The following is a 12520-nucleotide window of genomic DNA, read 5'->3' as shown; positions in this document are numbered from 1 at the left end:
GGGGGGGGGGGGGGGGGAGGAGAGAGTCTTTTCACATTTTTTTCAGAAACTATAGGAGAGAGCTCTGTGAACACACACAGAGCCCAGACTTTCATTTTGTTCCCAGAACTCAGCTCAGCACTGCCAGGAAATAGCCGTGAGCTGGAAGATTCGCTAAGCAGAATATTTTCAGCATATTGCGCAGGGAGTTTTGCACACAACTCTCATTATTGTTAGCAAGGCTTGCGTGTCTAATTCTATGCGCACAGTGCTGAAAATGGACCCCTTGGTGTGTCTAGTCATTTATGCAACCCAATATGCAAACCACTCAACTGAAAGGACTCTTCAATAGTAGGAGGAGCTACTCCGGGAGCTTTCATGTGGTTCCCATTGTTATGAAAACTCTTCCCACTGAGTATATTTGGGAACAGCTGCCTCATCTGGACCTCGGCCACTCTGACGCTTCCCAAGACTTGAGAAGGGGAGAAAAAACAGTCTCTCGACTTCTCGGGACAAAAAAAGACAAGGCGGGCTCTTCCTGGAAACCTGCACCACCCGAGCTGGAAATCACATCCCAAGCATGAAGAAATGTAAATACACCTTGTTGGTGATGGATGGGAATGTGCCCCTTTGAGGGAAGAAGAGCTTAATATTCAGAGATCTCAGCAGAGAGAAAAGGAAGTCCTTGTCCTTGGCTGCCTAGCGACTGGCTATTTGCCTAAAAACCATCATCCCAGCTGACTGTGGGATGCATGCTGATGCTGTTCTCTATTGTTGACACTTCTGCTGTAGCTGTGGCTGTATCTAGTCAAGTGTCACTGATTCCTTGCCCCTCAAAAGCAAGCGGTCTGTTAATGTGCAACCAGTCAACAACCAACTCCGTCACGGAAGTTAGGGGAAAAAAAAAAAAAGACAAAGCATGCGAAAGACTGAAAGGAATCTCTCCAGAAGGCACAAAGCCTTATCAATAGTTTTGTTTCCAAATGCACGTTGCTTTTAGTGTTTCAAGGCAGAGTGCTCGTTTCGCTTACTCAGTCAAAACCTCCGGTGCCACAGAAAGGCCAAGGTGTAGTAAAAAACCAAAAAGTAAAAATAGACTGATACTTTCTGAGGAGAAAATCCTGCGAAGTTTGAAGCCAAATACCAAGAAAATAAGTGGAATTGCAAAGATAATGCTCAAAATATGTAAGAAAAGAATTAGAGAAATCTTTAACAGCGAGGGAGATGGGGTACAGGAGAAAAACATACCAACATTCAAATCGATGTGTTCAGCTAATAGGATACAAACAAAATGTATAAAACCAAGCAACAACAAAAAATGCCAACCCATCAAGATGCAATCATAACGGACTTAAACACCTATATAATGTTATTCATGTCTGCTTTCTATTCCATACAGGGTTATACAGCACACTCAGCACTGTTGGATCTGAATGCCTTCCAGTAATGCATTAAGCAACATTATTAACATCCATCATATGCTTTTCTGTCACCCCTTCCCCAGGGCAAGAAGTGTGTCTACTGCAATTGTTTTGGTTTTATAGTTTGAATTTTTCCTTCTGCCCCCCCTTTTCTTTGACCTCTCTTCCTTGTAAATCCAGTTCTTTCCTGTGATGACTTTTAAGAAATAGACAGTTATGTCTATTCTGGAAGAACTGCTTCGGTATAGCTATTTTGATATAATTCAGCTATTGTGGAGTGCCTCCTCACTATTACTGTTTTTGACTAGGGGTCGCAGAATAGGATATTATTCTAGGATAGACACATACCAGTGAATTTTCTTGTGTCTTTAACCCCGCAACCTGTTCTCCTTTTAAAACATTCTTAAATATAAACTTAGACTACATGCTGTTCAAGCAATAAGTTCCTGCTTCTCTTGGTTCTAAGAACTGCATAGGACCTACTTTGGGATTGTGGAGCTCTATGTATCTTCTCCTTCTCGTCCCTCTCCCCCTATTTTCATGGGAAAAGAAATGAAAGAACAAAAAAAAGAATTTCAAACACAAGCAAAGAATTGGCGATATTGGTGTCTGCTCTACCTTGGAAGGAGACTGTGTGTGTAATGAGGATAACAAAATATAAGAAAACAACAACAAAAAACATCCGAAGTGATGTGAAAAGTCATCACATAGAAGCCACAGGAGTTTTGAGCAGTGGCAACATTATTTGGCCTTAGAATACCAACTGATCTCTTTGCATTTCAACTTTGACAGGCCCCAGGGTCTAACAAGTGACAAAGGAGTCACTTTAGAACTGTGACTATCAAATACCCTTAATGTGAAAACACCTGGTTGGTAGGCAGGGCGCAAGCTAGGGAACAGAAAACCAGCGACTTGTTCATTGCCCCAAGAATAAGTGGCAGGAACAATAGCCGAAATTACAGGGACACAGCCTGACATTTGCGTTGCAGATGTTGGCTGGGCACTGTGCATATGAAGAAATCCTGCCACAGAGCTGTCACAATCCATTTCCAAACCAGGATGGACGAGCATTTTAGCCTATTCATGTTGACAGACCTGCATTTAAATAATGCCAAGCATGACAAAACCCAGGAAATTCAAAGTTAAAGCTACTGCTCAGGTCTTAAGCTCAGCTATTAAGGAGAAAACAGCCAAATGGAGCAAGCTATGGAAGGGGCAGTCCTTGCTTTGAGTCATGTTTACTTATAGGAGTGATCTCATTGAAATTAATAGGGCTGTCTGCATGAGTAAATGCTGATCACCGGGAGTAAAGCAGCTTCCACGTGTACTCTGACTTTCTTGGCTTTTATTAGCACACTTCATGTTTTTTCCCTAACTATATTGTTTCCTTGCTTGCAGATCTCTCTTTTTTCCTTCCTAGCCTTTGGACACTGGCAGGGATTCCAGCCCCGAGCTGGCTGTCCTTGGAGAAACGCAGACGGAGAAGTCCCTTCTGGGGAGAAAAGAAAACCGGAGGAAGAAAAGGACAAGTCGGGCAGATGGCCAGAGGCACGTAGCCAGGGGGATTCCAGCAGGACTCGGCCACACGTCAGGCTGGTGACTGTCCCTCTGCAAGGCTGCATCAGCCCGCTGTGGGATGAGGCTGCCTCGCACCTCCGAGCAGCAGGGACCAGGACGGCTTGGGGAAGCCCTGCAGAGGACTGGAAAATGGTTTTCCTTGCTCGTGACTGACAGTGAACTCAAGGGTCTCCCTTTCTTTTGCCATGCACAACTATCACAAAAAGAATATCTTTTCCTTAACTTTCTTCTCTTGTGTCTAGCCTTCACTCTTTTAAGTTTTCCTTTGAAACAATGAAAACAAAAGAAAAAAGCAGAAAGTGTGCAAACATTGCATAATTTGCCAGAACTGGCTGAATTTGCAGAGGCTCTGGTCCTAAGCAGCGAGATTACTGCAGATTTGAGGTCAACCTTTGTTCACAGACTAGCCCAGAGGAGTACAATATACATGCAAGACAGTTATAATGACGTCTTGTCAGAGCCTTGGTTTTCTATTTTAGTTTTTACTTGATTGGCCTGACTTGTCTCGCCACTAAACCCACATTACACCTGACTTGTGGTGAATCAGGCCCACTGTTTTCTTCCAGTGGTTATCTTCACATCGAAGCCACATTACAACCCCGTGTGAAAGAGAAACATTTCTGAAAGGGGGCAAAATGAAGCCCTCCGGTTCTTCCGGAAAAGTTAATGCCCCATGTGAAATAAAAACAACAGCAAAAAATCCAGCAAAAGCCAGGCCGAGGCCGTAGGTGTATGTTCCCGTGCCCGCCGCTGCTGTGTAAAAAAGAGGCCAGAGGCTGCTCGCTAACAGCGCTGCACGGGGAGCCAGGCCTGTTGCTGCTAATTCTGTGTGTAAATGGTTACCCCAGAGGCCTGAGCCAAAAGTCAGCAACATCAGTAGCGAGGCTCTGACTATATGAAATTTTGCAGGTGTGAGGTAGGAGGAGAAAGCAGAGGGTTGAGGAGAAAACCAAAAAAAAAAGGTAAACAATTGATTTCACTTGAGGCTTGATCCAAAGCGTCAGTCAATTCTCACAAGGTGTTTAGCCTCGTATCTCTAACATCTTTTTTTCTTATGAGAGCCCTAGAGTTTGCAGCCAACGTCCCTGTAACAGCAAAATACACGGAAACCATATCAAGTATCCTAGCTTAAAGTGTGAGTGGTATTCATCTGCCTGTTACACACGCTGCGGCTTTATCAGAAAATGATTTCAGATAAAACCAGAATATACTACAAAATAAATAATTCATGGCGGAAGGGGAGCCACATTTCTCTCTATATTGGCATTTCATCATGCAGCCACTGAACCACAGCTTGTTTTTATACACAGCAGCAGACTCCATTTCCCAGCTAGAAACATTCAATCCCATCTGGTAGATTCATTCCCAGCTAGATAATACCCAACGTATCTATGTAACATACAAGCTACTGTCAAACAGCAGCGAGCCGTCTCCCTGAGACAGCTGTTTCGCACAAGGGCCGCATTGTCTGGAGGAAGCGCGGATCATTTTACGCGGAGCGCCGGGGGGACGAGCCCTCTGTCAGCTGCCATGGCATCGAGAAAAACTCGCTCATCACACGTTCTCGTTATTTTGTTATCTGGCCAAACACACGCTGGGGATGTCAGGTTGAAAACAAAGGATGCGTTCCCTGCTCTGTTATATTTCATTAGGAAAACCAAAGCAAACACACCTCTTCTGCTCCTTTCCTCCCTCTCTTCAAAGTTTATAGACGTATGAAAAAGACATATTTTGGGGCAGGGTTTGTAACAGCCAGGCTTTTGTTTCTGGCACTGCTGAGCGGGCAGTGTGGCCCCGACCATATGCTTTTCCTTGGCACCAGGTAGAGCGGGGCATACTGAGCCACAGCAGAAAGCCCCGCGCAGCCTCCATGGGAGGCAGCTGCCACGTGCCGGAGTGGCCAACGGCGTCACACCGAAATCAATACCTCACCAGCGACCACAAAACCCAGGTGACCCCTTTCCTCCTCCCGTTTCCAGCGATCATGAGAAGTGCCAGTCAGAAAAATGAGGAGGAACAGTCCGCAGGACACGTGCCATGTGCTCTGTAAGGAGGCATTGGGAATAGCCAGCCTAACCACTCCTTTATCTTCCCTATAACTGACTTCTCCCACTGATTGCTCAAAGAAGAGCCCTTTAAAACTATTGTATATCAAAGACACCAAGACACTGAGAGAAAATTCTGTACACGGACATACACGTTCTGCATGTATCAGCCTTGTAAAATTCACTTAGTGTTCTTTCCCCAAGGTGAATAACTACTTTGGTGCACAAATAAAATATTTGTAGGTTTTTCCATTATTATCAGTTCATAAAATCATAGAATCACAGAATGGTTTAGGTTGGAAGGGACCTTAAAGATCATCTAGTCCAACCCCCTGCCATGGGCAGGGACATCTTCCACTAGATCAGGCTGCCCATCCGACCTGGCCTTGAACGCTTCCAGGGATGGGGCATCCACAACTTCTCTGGGCAACCTGTTCCAGGGTCTTACCACCCTCATTGTAGAAAATTCTTTCCTTATGTCCAATCTAAGTTGTTGTGGCAAAGAGAAAGCAAGTGGGTTTTGTGGCTTGGACTTACAAATGTTGTGTATTTCCTACTTGTTATGTGCTCACACTTCCTTTTCAATCTAAAATCTCTTAGTTCATGGGGTTTATTTCTTGCATACTAACAAAGAAAACCTTTGTATTCTGATACATGTTCAAAGAGATTTTCGAACGTATGGATGATGTATATTAAAAAATGAGGTTCAAATACTCTAAAACTTGGGGAATCTGGATCCGCTTTGAAGGCTAATCCTTCTGTATTTTTCCCTCAGAAGAAAGTGTTAGCCTATTATGTAACAGAAATTTTGTAGAAATAGAAAACCTTAACATTAACCTTACCTTAATGTTAAGGTTATCTCATACTTTCCATTAGAAGTCAATTTCCAGTTGCTTACAATAGCGTCTACCTATCTAGATCAAACTTCTCTGTGGTTATTTCTTTCATTGGGTTGAATGGAAAGTTCCAGCAGAAACAGCTTATGCATTTCTAAGAATTTAAACAAATATCTTTTTTACCAGTGTTAATTCCTTTCCTTCCATAAATCAAACCCTTCACATCTCAAAAGAATTCTAGTGCCTCCCTTCTTGAAAGGAAGGGTTAGAAATTTGGAAGAAGCAATCCTGGAGCTGAAGTAGTAGTCCTTGCTTTGGTAGGAGATAATTTGGGAGTCGGAAAAGTGTTATTTGCTATATCCAGGAAAATACGCTTAGGTGTGCCTAAATTATACACTATTGTACTCTCTATATGCAGCCACTCCACAGCGTTTTCTAGAAGCTCCCTGCTAGAATTTGAAAAAGCTTCATTCACAAGAAGCATGCTCCTAAGCTCACAGGTTTACCTATGTCCAAAAGTTGACAGCTATCAACAGTACTGCTCCTTGTAATGGAAATAAATAGAAAAAACTTCAATTTTTACTGGGAGAAAAAATTCTGGACAGGAAGCCATATGTTCAGCTCTTCTTCCCTAATTACAGTGAATGAATAAGTCGCGAGCCACCCAACCCTTCTTACTAATGAAGGCTTACTAGACGTTCCCATTACCTTACAGGTGAGGTAATACTTCTGGCAGCGGTGACAACTGAGATGTAGTTTGCATGTGTGTGTTTTTTATCACAGAATATTGAGAGCTTGTTTTACCGGGAAGATCAAAGAGGAATGAGAACTGCAAGGGAGATGAGGGGAGACTGGAGAGGGGAAGAGAGGGAGAACAACTTGGAAGCACAGCTGAAATCTCTTTCAGTTGGGAGAAGCATCTGGAGACTCTGATGCCAATCACCATCTAAAAAGGCAGCTAAGATATGAATTTAATGAAAAGGAACTAGAATCTGTTCAATCATATTCTAAGGTTATGAGAAGTGATTCAAATGGAAGAGTTAAGAACCATTAATACTCCAAGATCCCTAACCATGTTCTCCTAATTATCTGTTGAACTATGCAATCCCAAAAGCTAATACAGAAGTGCCGAGCATTTGCATTCCCCGTCAACTTTAATAAGGATTATTATATACATACACACAGTCCTTTTGAGAATCATGACCATAGCTTCATCAGCTAAATAAGAAATGGCACGATACAGAATTAACTGGACTAAATTTGACCTATATTAAATACTTTTTTGTAGTTGCAATATTATTGTATGCAGTTACTTACTGTCCTCAGGTAAGTTGTTTTCCTGTTCTTCTCTCTCCATCTGTTGGCACCAGCCCTCCATACGATCTCTCTCTGCCTGAAGTAGCTTCAGAAACCAGTGGCCATCTCGTGGGCACACTGATCTTTGAACAGCTTCCAGAGGATCTTCAGTGATAGAGTCAATCCAGGGGTCAGGAGGAGGTAAAATTGACGGATCAAAATCTGTATCAAAGTCATCATCCACTGCACATGCATGGTAATGGTTTCCTGACCCTTGTATGCTAACGGTAGAGGTGCTTGCATCTCGGGAAAATTGTCTTGATATTTGTCCAGAACATGTATTGTCTTCTTGAGGGTCGATTATTTCAAAGTTCTCATGGAAATCCAGGTCTGCTTGCACGGCTGTTGTTACACTATTAGATCGTGTAAACCTGCGAAAGCTTTGGAGAGCACAAACATAAAATGTTTAGGAAGCTTTTTCTAGGTAACTCAGTAAGGACTTACTAGGATTCTGTCACTACTCCTAAGACTGGCAGTCATGGCTCTCAGGCTACACTTTTTTTCTTGAAGTGATCAGCATAAATTTCTTTTCTCATTGCAAGCCAACAAACATCTCTCTTCTTTCCATGCAAGTTCACTGTTTATATAGGCAAATACCCCTAATTGTTGTGTGGTTTAACAAAGCCAGAGGCTAGCCCAAGAGATAGCTAATGGTGTCAGTAGCTCAGGATTTTAGATTACCAATTAATGAAAAGTTACAGGGGCCCAATTTTAAGAAGTGACTTATCTTTCAACTTTTAAAACTCACACCCCTTTGAAGTTGCACACTCAAACTCACAAGCCACATTTAAAAATTATACACAAGACTGATAAGATGGTAATACCGAGTCCACTATCTACGTAATGTTAAACATTCCATTTATAAAGAAGATAAGTATTTTTAACCCAGATAAGTATTTAGTATTGCTTCTTCAGAATTACTCTTCGTAATTATGTACCTGCTAGTTTACTACTTCTGCAAATACCACTGCCATCTCTCACAATTTTAGCATCCATTCCCACTGTTAAGACAGTTTGTTTTTCACATCCAACCCTCAGTTTCAAAATGGTCTTCTCTTTTTCACCAAAGCTAGCATTCTCAGTCACTGTCTATAGAATAGAATAGAATAGAATAGAATAGAATAGAATATTTCAGTTGGAAGGGACCTACAACAATCATCTAGTCCAACTGCCTGACCACCTCAGGGCTGACCAAAAGTTAAAGCCTGTTACTAAGCGCATTGTCCAAATGCCTCTTAAACACTGACGGGCTTGGGGTATCGACCACCTCTCTAGGAAGCCTGTTCCAGGGTTTGACCACCCTCTCGGTAAAGAAATGCCTCCTAATGTCCAGTCTAAACCTCCCCTGGCGCAGCTTTGAACCATTCCCATGCGTCCTGTCACTGGATCCCAGGGAGAAGAGGTCAGCACCTCCCTCTCCACTTCCCCTCTTCATCGTGATGGCTGCTATCCTGTAGGTAGCTTCCTTTCACCTTGCACAGTTTCCCTATGTTGGAGCCTCTGAGGACGGAGAGCAAACCCTGAGGGTAAAGGCAAAAGCAGGGGAGAGAGGAGGTTTGGGGCTTTGGGTTTGGGTGGTTTTTGTTTAAGTAAACAGCACTCCAAATTCTGCAGGCATCTGAGGTGAAGAGGCTGATGGAGAAAGAGCAGAGGGAAGTGTAAGGAGTAAGAGACACCTAATGCTGTTGCAGGGGGTGGTAGTGAGAGCAGATATGACAAGCAGTAAATTGTGGAGGGAATGAGTGGAAAATCTGCAGGCAAATAATTACAGAGAGTCGGGCTAAGTCCGGAAACTGATGCACCGAGGAACGCAGGAAAAATACAAGAGAAGCAGACATCTGTCTTGCCCCATGATGAAAGGAGATAAAGAAGGTAGAATCATAAAGTAATTAGCGTAGATGTTACTTAAATTAGTAATTTTTAGGCTTCAGAATGAACACAGTTTTGAACTGCATAGGGACAGATTCCCACTCCTCCTCCTTACTAATCCAGGATGCCAGCACACTCATGCAGCTGGTACTTCACTTCTAATTTGTTTACAATCTCACATTTACTCTTGAAACCAGTGTTAGGACCTGTTTCCCTGTGATAATTTGGCTGTTTTGCCCTTATCTGTTCTATTTTTAGTTTGAGCTCAAGCAGCAACGAAAATGCTGAGGAGACAGTGAAGCTGGATGCTGAGCACCGTTTCACTCCCTTTCATTTATATTCCACCTTCCACTGAAGAGCAATAGCCCATTAGACAAGTGCAACTGACAGCAAAACTTCGTCAAGTGCATTTAGTCTGCAGTTGGGGAGGGAGCAGATGGAAGGATGCTGAGGGAGAATTTGATGTCCTATATACCTGATGCATCCAGATACCTCAGGAGGAGTGCAGCAGACTTCAGGGAGGACTGTATCAGGTCCTGCTGATAGAGGAAATTAGTGGCTGTTGATCTGAGGCTTTGAGAGGAGTAGAGCAAAGCAAAACAGGAGTTGAGAAGGGTTCTTCAATTAACAAAAGACACTAATTCCTCTGCAGAAGAAAGCTACAAGTAGCTTCTCAGACACACCAATCCCGGGAAAACTTTAATAATAGATTGTGTGTATTTTTTTTATAATGGCCTAGAATACAAACATTTTAATGTAGCGCCTGCCACTTGCAGTTCTTTTGAAACAGGTGTTGTTAAATGATGCAAAAGTAACAGTTATGCCACTGTAGTCTTGCACGATACGCACCAGCAAACTGAAAAATATGGAGTGAGCAGAATTCTTCAGCTCAGCAGTATTTATCCTTTGACAAGCAGAGCAAAGCATTTTGCTGCGGACTGATACAGAAGAAAAAGTTCAAAAGGAAGGACAAGGATCATTGGAGATATGGTATGGCTTCCATAGGAGGAAAGAGATTTCTTGGTTTAGAAAACAGATGGCTGAGGAGGGATATGAGAGCCCTATGAAATCCCAACTAGGTGATGTTTCACCATTTCTCAGAGTGCAAGAACTGTGGGGAGGAAGGCAGCCAGTTGCAAGGCTTAGAGGTCTAAAGATTTAAATCTAGCGAAAGGAAGCACTTCTTCACACAATGTGTAATTAAATTGCCACAGGATCCTGGGAAAACCAAAGGTAAAAATAGGTTCAAAGAGAACCTGATCAAATTCACAGGAGATAGGTCCAGGAAGAGCTATTACACAGATGTCGTATCTGGTTTAGGAAGTTCCTGAACAACAGACTGCTAAATTGGGAAGGTCTACTGGGAGAAGTAGTGCTTTATACACACCCTTTATACCTTTCCTTTACACACACTCCTTTATACTTTTCCTAGGTATCTGCTACTGGCCCCTGGCAGAGAAAAGCTGTTAGACTGGTATTAGTGGTTAGAAAAACTTTAGCTTTAGGCTGACATTACAATGAAAATCTTTTGGTCCAGTCTGTGCTAGTTTTGTAAAAATGGCTTTAATTTGGCCACCAACCTGACAAATCCCTTATCTGCACTGAAGTGCATGCATGCATACACATACACACAGACACACACACGCAAACGTGTGCCCACACAGGCACATGCTCACACAGGATTTCTTTTCAGTCATTTAGTCAGGGTTCACCGAGACCCAAGGCGTTAGTACATGGTGTACTTTTCCACACCTTCCAGGATACTGGAGAGAAAAGCAAATCCCTTAATCCAGCCTCGTTCTTCTCTGTGCCTCTACCTCCACATCACAGCTGCCTTCTACTTTCCCCAGTGCCCTAGACTCTGCTATCCTTCTATTTTAGATGACCATTTGTATTTTCAGTTAATACCCTAGCTTTTCAGTGTACACCAAATCCCAAATGTAAAAACATCAAGGTCTACTTGCCAAAAGGATGTATTGCTGGAGGCACTACCTTTCAAAGCTTTCAGGAGTGTACTCTTACTGGGTTCAATATGAGCTAGTACCACCAAAACCAGACTCTGCTCAACAAATAAAACAGAATGACCTACTTTTTTTGCCTTTGTTTTATCTATATAATAGTATGCTACAGGCTTGCTCGACAGATTCTTGGCACTGGATTGTGTAACCTATCTGTCTTCAAAAGAAAAACAACTTGGCAACAGAATATAGCATCAGTTCAAAATTAAAAAAATACTCCCAAGGAAATGTATGTTGAATGAAATGGAAATGCAGGAAGGCACCCACTATCTGCCTACCTCCAGCACATCTATATAAACTGCCTAATAGGTGGTAATTTTAGTCCCTGACACAGCTTCCTCACTCACTTCCAGGATGTTTTACTCTTACAAAATACCATTTGTGTCCCACATGAGTCCTTTTTTTTGTTTTGCTCTCAGTTAAAACTCCGTACCACAGGAGAGCTGCTGAAGCTAATGCCTAAGTTTTCACTGTTTCTATACATACAAAACATTCACAGGTCTACCTAAAAAAAAAGTTTTCATAAATTGCTGGTAATCGTTCAAAACAGAGATTTGCTTCTTTCTCTGCTTTCAGGCTTGGCCCTTTTGTAATCAGTTGTGCCCTGCAGGCACAAGGTGTAATAATTACAGCTTCAGAGAACTGCAGCAGATATCTGGCCTAAGGTGCAGAAAGCAATGAAACCTCAGACTGGATAAACCAGTATGGAGAACAACAGCACGATGTGTTTTGAACAGCAACAACAGGGTCACTTGTTAGCATTTGACTCTCCGTTTCTAAGTCTTCTTTGGCTTTCTTTTGAAAAACATGTTTACATTTCAACTGAGAGAACTTTCTTTCCTAAAAAAAACCCCAAACCCCAGAAAAGATCTAGGTTTCAAACCAATTGATGCATGGTGAGCCTCAGAGGCACTTACATTAAATTCAGCCTGCCTCACTTTACCCACTGGCTATACTCTTTCTCGGTTGTGGGCTTCCCTGCTAAGGCTGCAGCTGCTGTCAGCAGAACAAAACAAACTGCAGAAGGAGTTAGCAGATGAGGTACCATGTCTTCTAATGGCAGGATCTTCAGCCATACATCTGCAAGCTACACAATCTTGTGTGCTTTGCTCTATTCCTACCCCTTCTCCCATTCACATAGTCTTTTTTCATGACTAAGAGTCTTAGAAGGGAAACTCTAATCCCTTATGGCAATGTTAGAGTAGACTATTTCAGTTGGAAGGGCCCTACAAAAATCATCTAGTCCAACTGCCTGACCACCTCAGGGCTGACCAAAAGTTAAAGCCTGTTATTAAGCGCATTGTCCAAATGCCTCTTAAACACTGACAGGCTTGGGGCATCGACCACCTCTCTAGGAAGCCTGTTCCAGGGTTTGACCACCCTCTCGGTAAAGAAATGCCTCCTAATGTCCAGTCTAA

At 42.7% G+C, this 12520-nt stretch overlaps 1 protein-coding gene across 4 annotated transcripts in view; it reads right to left on the bottom strand.

Annotated features, from left to right (window-relative positions):
• DLGAP1 (DLG associated protein 1) overlaps window positions 1–12520 on the bottom strand; it is a 145367-nt gene that overhangs the window by 8251 nt on the left and 124596 nt on the right. For all 4 annotated transcript variants that reach the window (XM_009284111.1, XM_009284112.2, XM_009284113.1 and 1 more), the window contains one exon: window positions 7177–7595. In XM_009284111.1, the coding sequence (XP_009282386.1) occupies window positions 7177–7595 (419 nt within the window). The remainder of the gene's footprint in view (window positions 1–7176; window positions 7596–12520) is intronic.

This window comes from Aptenodytes forsteri, unplaced genomic scaffold, assembly GCF_000699145.1.
Source record: "Aptenodytes forsteri isolate BGI_AS27 unplaced genomic scaffold, ASM69914v1 Scaffold229, whole genome shotgun sequence".
NCBI classification, from domain to species: Eukaryota; Metazoa; Chordata; class Aves; order Sphenisciformes; family Spheniscidae; genus Aptenodytes; species Aptenodytes forsteri.
The sequence above is the reverse complement of the archived record's forward strand: the minus strand, read 5'-3'. Positions and strand labels throughout refer to the sequence as shown.